The sequence below is a fragment of the Lipophrys pholis genome, assembly GCF_963383615.2.
Source record: "Lipophrys pholis genome assembly, chromosome: 5".
In the NCBI taxonomy this organism is placed as follows: domain Eukaryota; kingdom Metazoa; phylum Chordata; class Actinopteri; order Blenniiformes; family Blenniidae; genus Lipophrys; species Lipophrys pholis.
The window spans coordinates 181,412-198,926 of NC_137628.1; the positions used below are offsets into that span (position 1 = coordinate 181,412).

At 44.8% G+C, this 17,515-nt stretch overlaps 1 protein-coding gene across 6 annotated transcripts in view; it reads right to left on the reverse strand.

The window, feature by feature from the left end:
* Positions 1-4,845: 4,845 nt before the first annotated feature.
* Positions 4,846-17,515, reverse strand: part of LOC308110029 (nucleosome-remodeling factor subunit BPTF-like) — a 54,252-nt gene continuing 41,582 nt past the window's right edge. For 2 of the 6 annotated variants that reach the window (XM_080464033.1, XM_080464032.1), the window contains exons 30-36: positions 14,981-15,206; positions 14,483-14,826; positions 13,922-14,095; positions 11,739-11,931; positions 11,087-11,171; positions 8,665-8,851; positions 4,846-4,930 (exon numbers count right to left, since the gene is read on the reverse strand). In XM_080464033.1, the coding sequence (XP_080320159.1) occupies positions 4,897-4,930; positions 8,665-8,851; positions 11,087-11,171; positions 11,739-11,931; positions 13,922-14,095; positions 14,483-14,826; positions 14,981-15,206 (1,243 nt within the window). In that variant the 3' untranslated portion in view covers positions 4,846-4,896. The other 4 variants (XM_080464035.1, XM_080464034.1, XM_080464036.1 and 1 more) reach the window with 2 other exon arrangements.

Consider the following 17,515-nt stretch of genomic DNA (forward strand, 5'->3'; position numbering starts at 1 on the left):
ACTCTCTCACTCACACACAACAAAACACAAGTACTCAGTAGTGTTGGCCACATTAATGTCAATAAACAGAGGCAGGAGGGAGCTATAGGAACCAACTCTGTCTCAGTGGAGGGTTGGAGGACAGTGGATGTTTATGTGCTTTATGGGCTGGAAGGTTTTAGACTGTAGTGATGAGAGAACACACACACACACACACACACACACACACACACACACACACACACACACACACACACACACACACACACACACACACACACACACACACACACACACACACACACACACACACACACACACACACACACACACACACACACACACACACACACACACACACACACACAGCAGCCTGGCCTCCGGCGGAGTGGCTGACTTGGGAACGGGGATGTTGAGGCATGTGGAGACTGAGGATCTCCGTCTGTCAGCTCTGCTCAGTTCCCAGGCTGAATGAAGCGTCTATCTGGGATCAACGCTGGAGGGAACAGATGTATGCAGGCAGGAAACAGGAGCTCGCTCCTCACTGCGCCTACTTTCACAGCGGGAGGACATTCCTCTTCACAGAGGATGGAAGAAGCAGAAGGGAGGGAGGGAGTCGAGGAGAGTGGGAATATCTCAGAGTGGCTTCCTGTGTGATATCCCCCTGACGACTCTGTGTTGGAGGCCATTTCACCGTCCACTCTGGATCTGTTTAGGGGTCTGAGAGGGAAACTGGAGAGAGCGGGACAGGGAGGACGGGCGTGACGAGAAGGTTGGGAGATCAAAGATGGAGGTGGCTGGAATTGGTAACTCGATCACAGGGGGTCATGACCTCGTCTGTCACCGTTCTGATAACCGACGCGTTAAGATGAAGTTGATTTGCAGATTAAATCAACCAAGGTACTTCTGAACCACAAATAGCTGCAGAGGATAGCTCGGTGGTTTTCCTTTCATTAGTCTGTCACAGAATGAAGGAGTTCCCCCTCCCTTGTTGCTCATGCAGGAATTTGAGTTCCACATGTCAATTTACTGGATAGAATCCTTTTCATTCCAAATAAAAAACAAAGACTATTTTATGCAGAATATGAGCTTTTTAAAGTTGACAGTTACAGTCCATCCTAAGACGACTGAGCTGGCGCTGATCCAGCTGACGATGAGTCCTAAGGCAGGGGACTCAAGCTGCCAGTCACTACACCACGACCACGACTGGGATACCATCCGTCCATATCCTGGACTGCTTTATCCTGTTCAGGGTTGCAGGTCAGGAGAAGCAGCGTGAACGTCATGGAAGCAGGCTTCTATTGTTTCCAGGTCCGTCTGCCTCGCCCAGCAGACAGTCAGACCCGTCCTGGGTCTTTGCTTTGGAAGAGTCTCCTCAGCTGTCCAAAGGCTTTTGCAGATGACCAGGCGCTTCAGACTGTTGCTGAAGACGTTGGCTCAATAATTCATACCAGAAAATGCAACCATGATCCCAAGAAAGCTGGAGAAATGTGACTGTGACCCGGGGTCATGGGGTCACCACGTTTCTCATGAAGTCTTCATCAGTTCAACTACATTTGAACCTGATAAAGTGTAAATACCTTTTGAATTCCATATTAAAACATTAATTTATTTTTAAAAATGTGAGTAATTTAGAGGTATGAAGTTTTTCTTCTGGTTGTATTGATCAGTTTATCTCTGTATGTGATGAAGTCACTGTGCAGAACCTTCTGGAAACACAAAAGTAAATTAAAAAAATGATCTAAATAAACACAGAAGCACAGAAACAATGACAGAAAATGCTGTTTAAAAACTGGTGTCAAAAACTTTACTTTATTATCTAGGATGAAATGTCCTATCAAGTACAAAAGAGAATCTCTTCAGAGTTGCCCCAATCTGTTATAAACATAGAGTACTTTTTAATCTTCAGTTACGCCTCTTCAACGTCACTAAAAAAAAACCAACCGAGAGGTTTTCATTGATATGAATAAATAATACAAGAAATGCAATGTCAGTTTAGACGTTCTGTTGAACTGGTTGCTTTTCTTACAAAAAGAGTTCTGTACAAGAGTGACTGTGTCACTCCCCCCTTCCAAACCTTGATGCTCACAATATGCAGCACTTTTACTATAAAGGGCAATTTCACCTAAATGCAGTCGACTTCGATTAAAGAGAGAAAATAGTTCAAATATACAGGCGGGCTTAGTTGCTGGTTGAAATAGTGAAAAATAAAAGTTTCTACTGCTCTAAAAATCTTTCATCTCTACATATTTGGACAGCAATAATATACAATAGAGATTACAAACAGTGGATGAAGCACATCATCGTCATCATCAGAGTACAAAGTGACCAACATGTGTGAGAGACGTACAAACACAGAAGAAGACAGAAGCTCAATTATCTCTCAACTTTGTTTTTACACACAAAACAATGTAAAAACGGATTCAAACCAAAATCTTTTTTAAATTGAACCTTTCTTAAGGTTTTAAACACATTGAATTGGTTTCCTCCTACAAAAATCCCAAAAATAAATAATCACAAATTACAAAAATGTTCCCAGATATTCTACAAATGCAGCTATAAAATTTCAATACAAACCCCAAAGGTTATAAAGACTCCAAGTCCTTCGCTCAGAAATCTCCTCCCAGACCGCAGCATCAGTGGAACAGCGGTTATCCAATGACTGGACGGCTCGGAGGCCAGTAGCATCAGTGGAACAGCGGTTATCCAATGACTGGACGGCTCGGAGGCCAGTAGCATCAGTGGAACAGCGGTTATCCAATGACTGGACGGCTCGGAGGCCAGTAGCATCAGTGGAACAGCGGTTATCCAATGACTGGACGGCTCGGAGGCCGGTTGAGAGACGGATTTGAGCCAAAATTTCTTCTTCAATGAAACGCTGCCGAAAGCTAAAGAGGGAGAGACTGAGGAGCTGCGACCCCCCCCCACAGGACCTTCAGCCCCTCGCTGGTGGTCCTTCACTTCCTTCAGTCACCTTGAGGAGGGAGAGGGTGCAACAGTAGTGCTTTCTTTTATTCTTCATTTAGATTCTTTGGGAAACGAAAGCAGAAGCCTAAAGGCGCTGGAATGGCCAGCTGGTTGGGAATTCACATGAAATGATCAGAGCAAAGCAGAAGAAATGACCCTCGAATCCAAGTGTTTTATCTGAGACTGAAAAGATGTCAGAGGTTTTTAAAGTGTGGGGCGCCCTCTCCTGGAGGAGGGGGAGGGGGGGGAGGGGGGGGCTTCAAGCAGGATGAGCTGCTCGAGGGTCAGGGGGTTGCCTTTTCTTTGCACGATTTTTCAGAAAGAATTGTGGTGAAAAAAATGAAGTGGAGGCTAAAATGATTTTCTCTTAAAAACACGTGTGGAACGGAAAACTGTGTTAAATATAAAGTAGGTTTTCTCATAAATGAGATTTATTAATTTACCAGAGGTTTTAAATGAAAAGGATCTGATGGACGCCAACAGTAATAAATTATAATGAAAAAAAGATTAGGATGGCGTGTGTAGCACCAAATAATGAAATCATTTTAAAGAAGCCAACAATGTGAAAAATACTTTTTAAAAAGGCTGCTGCATAGTATTTATCCAACCATGCCAGGTTTATGTATTACCACATTGGCTGCAGTCATTCCATGTTTTAAAATTGAAGATTATTTTTAATGCTACTTCAAGAATGATATGTCCAGCCAATATGGTAATAACTTATAAGATTATAAAACTAAACTAACCTGGGTCTAATCAGGGCTGCTCATTGTGCCACACTTTAAAAACTGCTGTTTATTAAAATCCCTGATCCAAACTGAAGGGCAGTGAACTTTCCGACTGATACAATAAATGAGATGTTCCGTTGAGCGTGCTTTACGAGGCCAGTTCATGCTTCATGCAGAGCTGCTCACCTGAGAGGACCCTCAAGGTTCAGCCAATAACAAAGACCAGGTCCAGTTTCAGCGGTTCCATCTGGGACTGGCTGATTAAAACTCATCCTTTGCTGCTCGCATGGTAAATTAAGATGAGGTGAATCAATCTAAGCTACAGGGCGTGGATGCAGCCGTCTCTGGATAACTGTGGAAATTTACCTTCAGTAATATTTGAAACGGGGGAGGGGGGGTCATGAAAACTGAAAGAACACACTCTCCGATTGCTGCTGCTGTGGAAGTGGAGCCACGTCTGACTCCTCCCTCTTCGCTTCTCTTCCAGTGGTGAGGGTCCATGGCTGGCTGGATGTGGGGGGGCGGGGCGGGGCAGGGCGGGACTGGACTGGATGTCGGAGGACTGGATTGGACATGGGGGGCAGGGCTGGACGTTGAGGGGCAGAGCGGGGCTGGATTGGACATGGGGGGCAGGGCGGGGCTGGACATGGGAGGCAGAGGGGGCTGGAGTGTACATGGGGGGCAGAGGAGGCTGTATATAGTGGGGCAGAGGAGGCTGGATTATACATGGGGGGCGGAGGAGGCTGGAGTGGACATGGGGGGCGGAGGAGGCTGCATATGGGGGGGGCAGAGGAGGCTGGATTGGACATGGGAGGGAAGAGGGGGCTGGATTTCACGTGGGGGGGCAGAGGAGGCTGGATTGGACATGGGAGGCAGGGCGGGGCTGGACGTTGAGGGGCAGAGCGGGGCTGGAGTGGACATGTGGGGCAGAGGAGGCTTTATATGGGGGGGCAGAGGAGGCTTTATATGGGGGGGCAGAGAAGGCTGGATTTTACGTGGGGGGGCAGAGGAGGCTGGATTTTTTACGTGGGGGGGGCAGAGGAGGCTGGATTTTCACGTGGGGGGGCAGAGGAGGCTGGAATGGACATGGGAGGCAGGGCGGGGCGGCGGCCGACTCTCCCTCACAGACGAGTCCGGATCAGGCGCCGCCCGACCGAGGTCAGCAGCTTTACTCGTCTTTGACATCTGGGTTAGTTTTTGTTAAATTCTTTTCTAGGAGGAGCTAAGAGCTCGACTGGAGCTTGTTGTTATGTGACCTACAGAAACAGGCAAAGAGAGGAGGAAGAAAACAGTTGGAAAACTGTGTGGTTTTCTTTTTTTTTTTTTTATTAAAAGCTTTTTACAATATGACAAAAATATGCCTAGGGAACATACAAAACAACTATACAAAACCATGTATTGGATGCCAGTGGGTCAGAGGTTTTCACCAAGCAGCCATGTTGGTGAAATGTGTGATGTGACGTCCGTCCAACAACGTATGTACAAGGACCGTGTCTTTATTTTTTTAATTTAAAAAAAAGAAAAAAGGAGACTGACAAGCTTGCCATATTTAGAATAGGAAAGCTAGACTAGATTTTGAATCTATCTTTACAGTTTCTACCAATATTTCCTTTAAAATTCAAAAATAGTCCTTCACAAAGAGATATTATATGAACATAAAATAACATTATACATGAGTAGTCGGTTAAAAGAAACTAATAAATGCTGCATGCTTTATTTTACTTGAGAAATGAGGTAAAGATGCTCAGCTTCGGCTTGTTATGACCGAGAACCACTGTCCTATCGTCTCTGTAACTTAGGAGTGACTTTACAATAGCAAAGGCTTTCAAATTGAAATCTTAATGGAGAAATTGACAAACTTAGCAAAACTTCATATTTTGCCTGATTCAACTTCAACATGAACAAAATGTCATCAAGTTACAAGAATATAGGAAAATACATTCCCTTGAATGTGCTACCAACATGGCTGCCAACATTGGACAGAAGAAACTTGTTTTCTATTTCTTTTGATTTTTAAAATAAAAAAAAAGGTCACACCTAATGTGTGGCTTGATATATGCACTTCCTACAAAGTTTTTAACGCCGTTTTGAACAAGTTAAAAACGGCAACATCCAGGATTTCAAATTGGATTTTTTTGTTTGTTTGATTTAAGTGACCCCGGCACCCAGGAGTCTGACATCACAATCTGCAAGAGAGAGACAGAGAGAGACAGAATGGATGGCGTCAATACATGCTGGGGACGTTGGTCTGTGGTTTCAAGCACAACAAGGTGGATGCAGACCACAGGACTCTGAACAAACAGACGGTTCAGCTGCACTCGCCTTGTAATGCCACATGATTAAAGCACTGATAAGGTAAGTAGGGATTAATAATGTGCTTTTGAAAAGAGAAATTCAACATCATTTACTGAATACGAGTCTCAGTAAGAAGCCTTTGTTTATATTTGACTGAATGTTTCTTCCTGTTAAGAGAGTCATTCTCTTCCCCTCACCTGATGGAATCTGGGAGGAGATATTAAACAGTGTTCACACATCTTCTATTTGTGCAAGACATAACCTCTGACAGTGTGTCTTTTACCAACGCTAAACTTACCTAAATCTACCCAGCTCTGACGGAAGCCTGCAATAGGTGCAGACAATCACCTGCTGACGTTGGCCACATGTTCTGGACTTTGAAACCCTCAGCAAGGTTGTAGGTCAAACCATAGTGCTTGATCCCATTTCCCCCTTCTTAGGGACCACAACCTCAGAGTCCTTTAACCCTAACCCTAGAATATCCTGGCTTTCAACCACTCCACCACTTCTCCTGAAGTGGCCTCCTTCCACTCCACCTACTCATCATCTGTGGATTCAGGAGATTCTGCCATGTGCTGCTTTGGAGAGGATCAGGTTCTCTTTGAAAGGCTCATCAGACAACTCCCACAAGACATGGCAGCCCTTTTTTAAAACAAATGAAATGTTGCTTTGCAACAGAACTGTTCTTTATTTTGACTGTTGAACAATCATGTTACTCTGTGCAAATCTCAATAAAGAACATTTGAGGAAAAAAACCAGTGTAATTCTTTAAATTTTGGAAATGAAAGACATAACCTCAAGCATGTTTTACGATTGCTCTCGGTACGTTGGGATTTAGGTGCATTCTTTATTAAAAGTCATTGATTAGTATTGAGCAGCACTGACTCTGGCCTTTCTTTAATACTCATATTACTTTATTTTGCTGTTCTTAACCTTAATTCCTTGGATTTCTATTAGTTCATAAAAACAGCAAACATGTATTCTGCTTCAGTTTTTCTCGGAGCACGTACCTGCAGACTGAGTCAGAAAGGTGAGCGGCCTCTCTTGGTTTTCAGGAAACTATCAATTTGATGGCTAGAAGGAAAGTTTCTGAGTTTTAATGAACTATGAAGGATGGATTTAGAGTTTGGAAGAGGCTGATGTTGGCACTGTAAATGTGAGCTCTTCATGTTTCTGGTGTCAACATGTCCCCTGACCACAGAGCTGTGCTCAGCCACTCTTTTCTTTGCAGTCATTTGTTTTTAGGTTTTATTCTTTGTGCCGTATCTGTGTTGATTTAGCATTCTTGTAATTCTTCTTAATTTAGTTTCACTAAAAATTGTGTCTTAGGTTCATGTTTGGGAAAAATACAGACTTTGTTTCTGTACCATCATGAATGCATGAAAGCAATAAATAATATATAAATGAACCTTTTTGAAAAACATATAAAATGGAATTTTCACTTCAAACTCTACAGTTTTGTCAGCAGAATAATTAGCTTTTATCATTCCGCAGAAACAGACTGAACATAGTTAGAAATGAAGAGTGTTATGAATATAATATTAACAATAATATGTTTTGTTTAAAAAAATGTTGTTTCTAAATGGAGCATGATCTCCATGTCTGGTGTTGACAGAAAGTCCTAGAAGTTAATCTAATCTCAATGCCACCCAGTGGATAAACGGTTTATTTTGCTGTGTGTGAACAGTTCCATTCAAAGGCCCATTGTCACGTTGAAGAATCCCTCCAGGCTGCAGCGGTGCAGCTGCAGTCAAATAAAGCAGAGAGGGCGGTGCAGTGGAACGAGGGCGGTGCAGTGGAACGAGGGCGGTGCAGTGGAACGAGGGCGGTGCAGTGGAACGAGAGCAGAGAAAGCTTCGACTCAAAACTGGACTCTAAACAGTTGGAGTCGCATTCTCACATCTCTCTGTTTGCCATGACAACCATGTGGAAACAAACAATATCAATGAAATTCAAATAAATAGAAAACTACACAACCGTCAAATGAAGCTGCAGCAGGTGTGTTATGATGAGAACATCAGCTGACTGACGCTCGAGTGAAAAACGGAATTCCCACCCAAAGGAAGTGAGATCGCCCAGAAGACCATGGTGAAGCAGTCAAACTGACACGAAGCAGAGGGAATCAGCCTTCGTTCATATTGGAAGTGCTTGAGTGACTTGTTGAGATGGTGGAGAAGGAACCTGAGAGGTCACCACCACCACCCACCAACCACCACCACCAACCACCAACCACCAACCACCACCACCCACCACCCACCCACCACCACCACCAACCACCACCACCCACCACCACCACCAACCACCAACCACCACCACCCACCAACCACCAACCACCACCACCAACCACCACCACCACCCACCACCCACCACCAACCACCTGCTGGCCTGAGGGCCTCATGCAGGACCTGCTGACAGTCAAACCTCCACTAAAGGAGGAAGAGTTGGCTTCATTTCATTTCGAATTTCAAATCGTAATAATTTGTTCCCAGGTATATCAAATAAATGATGGTTGATAAAGTCAAATTGGTTGTTTTCCTTTAATAATTCTTCCTGGTAGATGTGCTGTGTCACAATGTGGCCCCATGGTGGTGAGGGTGAAACCTTAACGCTCCTCACAATGAACTCATGATTTCAGAAAGTCTGTCCAACTCCATCTCCCTGGTATAGCTCCTCCTCGTCCTCCTCACCATCTTACCTGCTGGCTTTGAAGCCTTTGAGCTTCTGGACGAAGAAGTTCTCCAGAACCTCGGCACACTGGTAGAAGGGCGAGTCGCTGGGGTTGTAGTATCGGCAGTTGTCAAAGATTTTGGTCATGTCTGCTACAAACTCCGTCAGCTTGACGTACTCCCGTTTCTGTAACCTCTCCTCCATGGTGGATAGGTCTGCGGGGATACAGAGTTCAAGAAATAAAAACATTCAGAATCTAATTGTGAGTTACGTCCTGGGAAAAACGTCCCATGTTCGGAGGCGGCAGATAAATATCTTGGTTTTCCTAATGGACTCTGTTCCTTCAAAGTAATTACAGCTCATGTGGTATGTGCTGGACAGACATTCAGATAGATTTCCTGGGAGAACGCTGCATCACTTTCTACGTGACAGCAAAAATCCCAAACCTCTGCCAGAGTAAACCTCGACCTCTTCAGCAATCCAGATCAGTTACCAAGATGTGACCGACGAGTCATTCCTGAGGAGAGCGTCATTATCTAAGAGAATAAAATAACAGTCCAAGCACAATCAATGCAAACTTTCCCAAGGGGCTCTGTTGGGAGGCAGCGTTCAGCGTAACCAGCATCATTAAATCCTGTGATAAAAATAAGAGTGCGTTAGCAGGGAGGCTGACTGGCAGCCGGCGCTTTGCTCTGCACAACGTCCACAAACATATTCCACTCTTAACCTCTTTAAGCCCCACCCGGGCGGGCAGGGGGCTAACTAACCTCCTGGTCATTATCAAAGGCCCCCTTCTTCTCCGTCATCAGATTTCATCTCCAAACCCTCCAAAACTACAGACGGCAGCCTTTTTTTCTTCTTCCTGTAAACCAACAAGCTCTTTTTTCTTGCGGAGGAGCAGAGTTTCCAGGCCAACAGGCCAACAGGAGCCGAGTGTGGGACTGGGCCCTTTCCACGGGGAGCCCGGCAGACCCGGACCGGCTCATTACCGGTTTGTTGGTACGGAAGTTCAAAAAAGCTCAGTTGACGCAAGTCCCCATTTATATGGCCGGTTTGATCTGAGTTGGAGGGCTTCCTCCTGGCGGACATAGTTCGGAGCCTGGGTGTTACTTCTAGAGCAATTACAAAATACAAACATCATTACGGAGGCAATTTTATCTCCTCAACCGGAACATGCACCCAGAGTGTAACTCAGCAGCTGGTCTCTAATGGCGCCACTCATATTTCTAACTAACATGCATCAAAACGACTGACTTCTCATACACGTCATGTTTCACACTGTACTGCACAATCTGCATTATTGTCTTGAATTTCAATGAGATTTTTTGGTACATTACAAAGTAATCACAAAGAAAACACAATTCAGCCAGTTATTACTTTGTACAACAGCAAATCATGATCAATCATTTTTATTATGTGTTGACTGTAACTAACAACCACCAAGTAATAAATAAATCCTAAAATAATACAGAATCCTACAAGATATACAAGATCTTCATGGCACGTTTATCAAAGAAAAGAATAAGAGCCCAACTCCTCCGATCCTTTACAGAACTGCATGCTGTTGAAGACATCCCTGTTTCACTCTTCTGGTATTATAATACATATTACAAAATGTATAACTTTACATTTGTCTTAATGACAAACGGTCTTGTTGAAACTTGCTATATATAATTCAGTACTATTATTCTACAAAAAAACAACATATAATAAAGTAATTGCACTGGGCAGATGTTTAAAACAGATGTATTGTTACTTGCACTAGTTTCACCTGTAACGCACTATCTAGTATGTTGTCATGATTTCTTAACCCGTGAGGAATAAATGCTTTCTAACAGAAAAATAATTCACCCGTCTCAATGTTTAGCATAGCTATTTAATCACAATCTCTGTCATTAACGTACTATTGTTTGTTTGAGACAAGTGGCAGAAATGCATAAATTACTTGGTAATCACTAATGACATAACCTGAATTTTCCTTATGATCACTTTTCACAACTATTGAATCTTATTCTATGAATCTAGTCAGTTAAACCCAAAGCAGCCCTGATAGTCATCGTCAGCATGAGAATGGTTTAATATGGTATCCATTGTGCTACTTTCCAAGAGATGTGAGAAGAAACTGTACTTTTAACTAAATAAATCTCCAGCAACAACACAGACAAATTGATAAATAAATATAGCTAACTATGACCCCTATATCCAAGTGGATGACTGGAGCTGATCCCAGCTGCCTATAGGGTTACAATTAGACAGTCAGAAATTCAGAGTTACTAAATTACCTGGAATCCATGGTTTTTGCATTTTGGAGTGAAAACAGGATTACCCAGAGAAAATCCATGTACTGGGAGGAGATATATACTCTGCAAAGACAGGCCCCAAAGCCCAACGTGGTCTTATACCTGGAACTGAGCGGGTAATATCTTGGACAACACTTCTCCTCCACTTACCCATTGGTTCCTTGATAACCCTGTAGTAGTCCGGAGCATCGTTGGTGTCAACAGGCTCCAGGAACGGCCACGCCATCTTATGCGTCTGCAAGAGGAGGAAAGGACAAAAGAAAAGAAATAAATCAAAGTCAAGGCGCATGAGAAAACAAACTGCACTGAAAACAGGTGGGTCAACAAGAGCTTCTCTCTCTCTGCACACAGAATACGTGATGGAGGAGGAAGAAGAAACACAGTGTGGGCCGGCAGCTGTCCAAGTGGGAGAGCCCAACCCATCAGATAAGACGGACACAGAGGACTTCTGTTTGCTGCTCTTCCACTGTAGCGAGGCCACAAGACGCCGTGTCAGTGATGAGCCAATGGCTGAGGAGAAACCCACCTCTACACACTCTGCTGCAGCTGCATGGGTTCATACTATCATTTGTGTGAAGATTGGATGAATGTTGGTTTTGGGCAATTTATACACAATGAAATGACTGGAGGATGTTTAGTGACTTTCACTGCCATAGCTAATTTCCATAAAGAATGAGTTCATATGCTTGTTTTCAAGTAATAAAGATCATGATCTTCATATCAACTGAAATTCACATGTAGGTGCATTAAAAACTAGAAATGAGACATCCACAGTAATGGAGTCTGTGAATCTTCAGCTCACCTGTAACGAACGCAGGATCCTCCGCAGGCCTTCGTAGTCCTTTTCTGTGAGCGGCGTGAAGACCGTCATGGCGTCCTCCGTCGACTGGCACTGCGGACACACGTACTCGTCGATGTGGTTGGCCTCGCTCTGCAGGATTCCCACACAGCGACCGTGGTACCAGTTCTGACATCGATCGCAGCCGATGTAAAACCTGCCAAGACATAATTTTGTTCTTCAAAACGACATCAACACTTTGCAGAATGTTTTATTTTCTGCCTGATCCAGCTCAGGTTAATGCCAGTGGGACTAGCCAACACAGATCCTGTTGTTACTTAAACTTCTCCTATCCTCCAGCTGTTTCTCCTCCTCCTGTTCCTCCTGTTCCTCCTGTTCCCCTCCTCCTCCTGTACTCCTCCTCCTCCTGTTTCTCCTGTTCCCCTCCTCCTCCTGTTCCTCCTGTTCCCCTCCTCCTCCTGTTCCCCTCCTCCTCCTGTACTCCTCCTCCTCCTGTTTCTCCTGTTCTCCTCCTCCTCCTGTACTCCTCCTCCTCCTGTTTCTCCTGTTCTCCTCCTCCTCCTGTTCTCCTCCTGTTCTCCTCCTCCTCCTCCTGTTCTCCTCCTCCTCCTCCTGTTCACCTCCTCCTCCTCCTGTTCTCCTCCTGTTCTCCTCCTGTTCCTCCTGTTCCCCTCATCCTCCTCCCGTTCCTCCTGTTCCCCTCCTCCTCCTCCTGTACTCCTCCTCCTCCTCCTCCTGTACTCCTCCTCCTCCTGTTCACCTCCTCCTCCTGTTCCTCCTGTTCCCCTCCTCCTCCTGTTCCTCCTGTTCCCCTCCTCCTCCTGTTCCTCCTGTTCCCCTCCTCCTCCTGTTCTCCTCCTCCTCCTCCTCCTCCAGTTCACTTCCTCCTCCTCCTGTTCACCTCCTCCTCCTGTTCCTCCTGTTCCCCTCCTCCTCCTGTTCCTCCTGTTCCCCTCCTCCTCCTGTACTCCTCCTCCTCCTGTTCCCCTCCTCCTCCTGTTCTCCTCCTCCTCCTGTTCTCCTCCTCCTCCTCCAGTTCACTTCCTCCTCCTCCTGTTCTCCTCCTCCTCCTGTTCCTCCTGTTCTCCTCCTCCTCCTCCAGTTCTCCTCCTCCTCCTGTTCCTCCTGTTCACCTCCTCCTCCTCCTCCTCCTGTTCACCTCCTCCTCCTGTTCAACTCCTCCTCCTCCTCCTCCTCCTCCTCCTGTTCTCCTCCTCCTCCTGTTCTCCTCCTCCTCCTGGTCTGGTCGGTCCAGAAACCTTCAGTATTCTAAGTTTCTAGCTCCTCCTTGATTTTCCTCATTTGAATATTGGATCATAGGAGCCGCATTCAGAATCTGCTGTGTCTGTGTGAGCTGGACTGGCTCCGCCCACACATGCCCATCTTAGGAAGAGGAGGAAGTACTTGCTCTCGTGGTGCCATGTGCCAGAGCAGAGCTGCCTAATTGTGGGAGGAGTCAAAGGGAGGGCCTACCTTGATTGGGATTGGCTAAACCCCCGATGACACTATATAGGGTTTGATTTCTGATTGGCTGCTTGGAGCAACACACTTTTTAAAACCTGAAACAAGCCAGGGACAGAGAGGACAGACTGTCTTCACTTCTGGGACGTCAGTCCAGGTATGGGGACGAGTAGTACTGCTGGAGAACCTCTAGGAAGTGAATTTTGTATATTACGACCCTTTAAAGGCAATATATTGATCATAAATCATAAATATCAACTATTCTATATTTGAATCTATTTCCTACTTTGTGAAAAACTTGAAAGAATTACTTCTGCTGTTCAATTAAGATGACATTATAGAAAGAAGTACAACTATAGGTAAATGTTGGTAATTGATAGGAGGTTAATTAGGCTAAAAACCTTATAACAATGTCAACAGTGTTGTTCTAAATACTTAAATGTTGGAAAAATCATGTGAAAACACTGCTGACTACAAGGGGCTATATTCTGGAGTACGGCATTTACTTGTTTTGCAGATGGTTATGTGCATTTCAATTGATCTCATTATGGCACAAATGGATTATTCATTCAATCAAGATATAGAAAACAAGCCTCCTTAATAAATGATCATTTATGTGTGTTCTATATTTGTCTCTCTGTATCTTGTCAACTAATTGATGAAGTTTTCAGTTCCCAAAACAGAATTACATATCCACTCATGCACACACACACACAGTTGCTTACTGGGACTCATCATAAGGTGTGTGGCAGATACAGTACAGCTCCTCTGTACTGCTCTCCTGACCCTGTTTACACTCCACACAGATGTAGTCGTCCATCTTCTTGGCCTCCTTCTCTGTGATGCCCACACAGTCTCCATGATACCAGTTAGTACACAGGTCGCAGCCGATATAAAATCTTTAGTGAGAACAAGGACACAGAACAGAAAATAAAATCCTTCAGGGGAGACATACAGGTTTCATGTTAGCTGATGCCAAAAGTGAAAAGTCTATTATGTGCTGGATGGTAGTTTGTGTAATGTTGTACGAGTGAGAACCGAAACGTGCTTTATGACCTGAAATCAAAGGAGTAAAACCTGAAAGCAGCTGTGGTTTGCTGTGAAAGGACAAAGCAATGTGGATAAAACTTTGAAAAAGCCCCCAAAATGATTCTTGTTAAGGTTTTTAAAGTTATTTCAGAAAGTCACATGTAATCTAATCTTCCAGTAACTATATTTCCATCAGTCGTCGATCAATTTAAAGGTGGATATGCTGTATTACAGCGTTCAGCAAAGCGTCATCGTACTTGGTCTCGTCGTAGGGCGTCTTGCAGATGCAGTACAGGTTGTTGTCCTTCTTGCTCTCCTTCGTGCTCGTTGTGGAGATCATCTTCTTCTTCTTGGACTTGGCTGATGCTGCCGCCTCCCTCTCCTCCTCCCGTTTCCTCTTGTGTGTGAGCGTCGCAGTGAGGTGGTGTTGAGAGGTGACGCCGTGTGTGTGTGCCAGGGTTTGCTGTTGGTGGTTGTGGGCGGCGGTGGCGGCGGCGGCGGCGGCAGCAGCGGCGGCGGCGGCCTGAGCTGCCTGCTGAGCGGCAGCCTGAGCTTTCTCCTTCTCCCTTCGCATTCGCAGCAGGTCCTTCTTTAGGTCCTCCTGATGATGGAAACCGTAAAAATGGACAGTTATGGTCAAAGTGCTGAGTAATATAAAGACAGTAAGGTGAAGTTTGTTTCCAGATGCACTTTGGAAACAGAATTCCTAGTGTGTGAGGCTTTGTGCATCTTTTAATTATTAGGTTTCTTTATACCTGGGCTTCCAGCTGCAGCTCCTTGTCAAGAAGGGTCCGTTTTTTAAGGATCTCCATCTTGAGGCTCTCCTTGTGCCGGTAAAGAAGCGAGGAGAGTTTACTGGCATTGGCTAACCTCCTCTTAGCCTCCACCACCTCCTCCTTCTTCTTCCTCTTGGCTGCCTGCCTCTCGTCTTTGTCTATCCGATCCAGGATGAACTTCATCACCTGGTTGCAAACGATCATCCTGGAGACAAACAAAATCTGATCAGAACATTCTATTTAACAGTGTACGCATACCTTCATCTTCTGTCCAGCTTGGGGTTTTTGGGGTTTCTAGCTTAAAATGGATGACAGGCAGGATACACCTTGGACCAGGTCACACCTACAGTTAAGTTCAGTGATGCTGCTTCACTTGATCTTTGGATTCTTTGGAAACAGAAAAGAGATGAAAACTCTTCAACCTCCAAGTCCAGAACCAAAGTGGGGATATTCTGGCTGTGAGGCGAGAGTGCTGCTCAGTACACCACCATGCAGCAAATCCCTTCTTTCTAGGAGAGCAATATCATTGTAAAGTCAAACTTGATGTACTGTTGTTGAATAAATAAGGTGTACTGGAGGAAGAGGCTCACAAAAACGCAGTGTTCAGGAAATCACTGATTGTCCAGAGAAAGTATGTCATGGTAAAACAATTGTGTTTAAAGCAAACACACCAGTTGGGTATTTCTTGAATCGGAGGTGATACCTTTGGTCTGAGTCGTTGTTTTCATGGTGGGCCTCAAAACAAGAGAGCTGCTGGGGACCCTGTGTGCACTCTTGATATTCTCCCTGTGTGTGTGTTGGATTTTCTGTATACTGTGGTTTCTTCCATCCATCCATCCATCCATCCCTCCATCCCTCCATCCATCCATCCCTCCATCCATCTCCTCCCTCTTCTCCGTTTCCGGGTGGTGGGGGTGTCAGTCTGAGCACCGTCACCCAGATCACATTGACCCATTAAGAACCTTCCTGTAGGTGGAGAGCCCACGGGAAGGTGGAGAGCCCACGGGAAGGTGGAGAGCCCACGGGAAGGTGGAGAGCCCACGGGAAGGTGGCGCCCGGCGTGGGACATGGACCCTCTACCTTGAGACTGAGAGTCTGATGCTCTACCTACTGAGCTAGACGTGGTTTCTTCCATTAGTCTGAAAACATGCAGATTAGGTGAATTTGTGGCTGTGCAGTGAGGATTATTGGAACTGTCTGTCTCTCTGTGATGGTCTAATGACGCACCCAGGATCAATCCTGATCAATGACAAGACTAATAAGCCTGCCCTTTAATTAATTGGGGGTGGTATTGTTTGTATGTCTGCAACTCTTACTCCACAGCAAAGCAAACGCTCCACATGTGTTATAGTTGTTAAATAGCTCATAAGAAGATAAAATACACTATCCAGAATTTAACACACATTTCAATTTTTAAGACAGAAATACTGTTTGCCATTTATTACAGCATTTTGTAAATGAATAGGAGTGCAAATCATTACTGAAGCTTTATAGCCTGGCAATGGTAGGAAAATGTACAGTTTAAAATATCCCTCTTTTCAATTTAATGAGGATTCATGTGAAAAACGTGTCATGGCTCATTCAAACTGTTTTTAAAGCCTGAAACACATCATGTGCCTGCAGGAACGATGGAGGGCTGGGGAGGAGGAGGATTATCACATCTGAAGGTAGAATCCAGAGGGTCTGTACAGTCAGAGTCACTGAGGAAGAAATGGATCCGTCTCACACACCAGAGGGCCAAAGTGGAGTCTGAGTCCAAACAATGCTGCAATGTTTCACAAAGCTCCATCTGCTTCAAAACATGGAAATCTGACTTCCCACATGGACGAAATAGCAGTCAATGAACAAAGAGAGCATTTCTCTCAACAGAAACCCTAAAGGCTCTCTGGTGCCTCTGCTGTGTAAAGCTATGCAACGACACAGCTCTGGTGTGGAGCTTGTACCCTCATCAGGCTTGGAATCTTGAGTTTCTCAGGAAGAAACCAAACAGTTTGTTTCCCCGGCTTTCCCCTTCAGCAACACTCACTTAGAAATGTTTACATTTAGCATGGTTGCTGATTCTAAAACGATGTCTGAACACTTTTCTCACAGCTTCACAGACAAATTCACCTTTTTTTTCTCCCGTCAGGATCCTGACACATCATCTCCTAAAAGTAGCGGTAATGGGTCAGAATCTATTAATTGATGGACATAACACTGGACAATGTGTTTCACAGATGTGTGCAGCTGAGGCAGGGCAGCTGAAATGTGGGCCTTTAGGAGAGAACGTTGGTGAACGATGATGTGGAGGGAAAGTGGAAAAAGTGAACGAGGAAGGAAAATGAGGTCTGGGCTTACACCTGTTGTGTCATTTCTTCTTCTGAACTGAAGCGACCCATTTCTTTGCATTAACATATAAAAGAGCCCATCATGCCCACATGTGCTTGTCTGGAGGATATGTTGTAATCTGTGTTGAGGCTTTAAATGTGCTTGAGGTGTTTTTCCCCCTAATTACAAACTGTCCTCCCTTAGAGC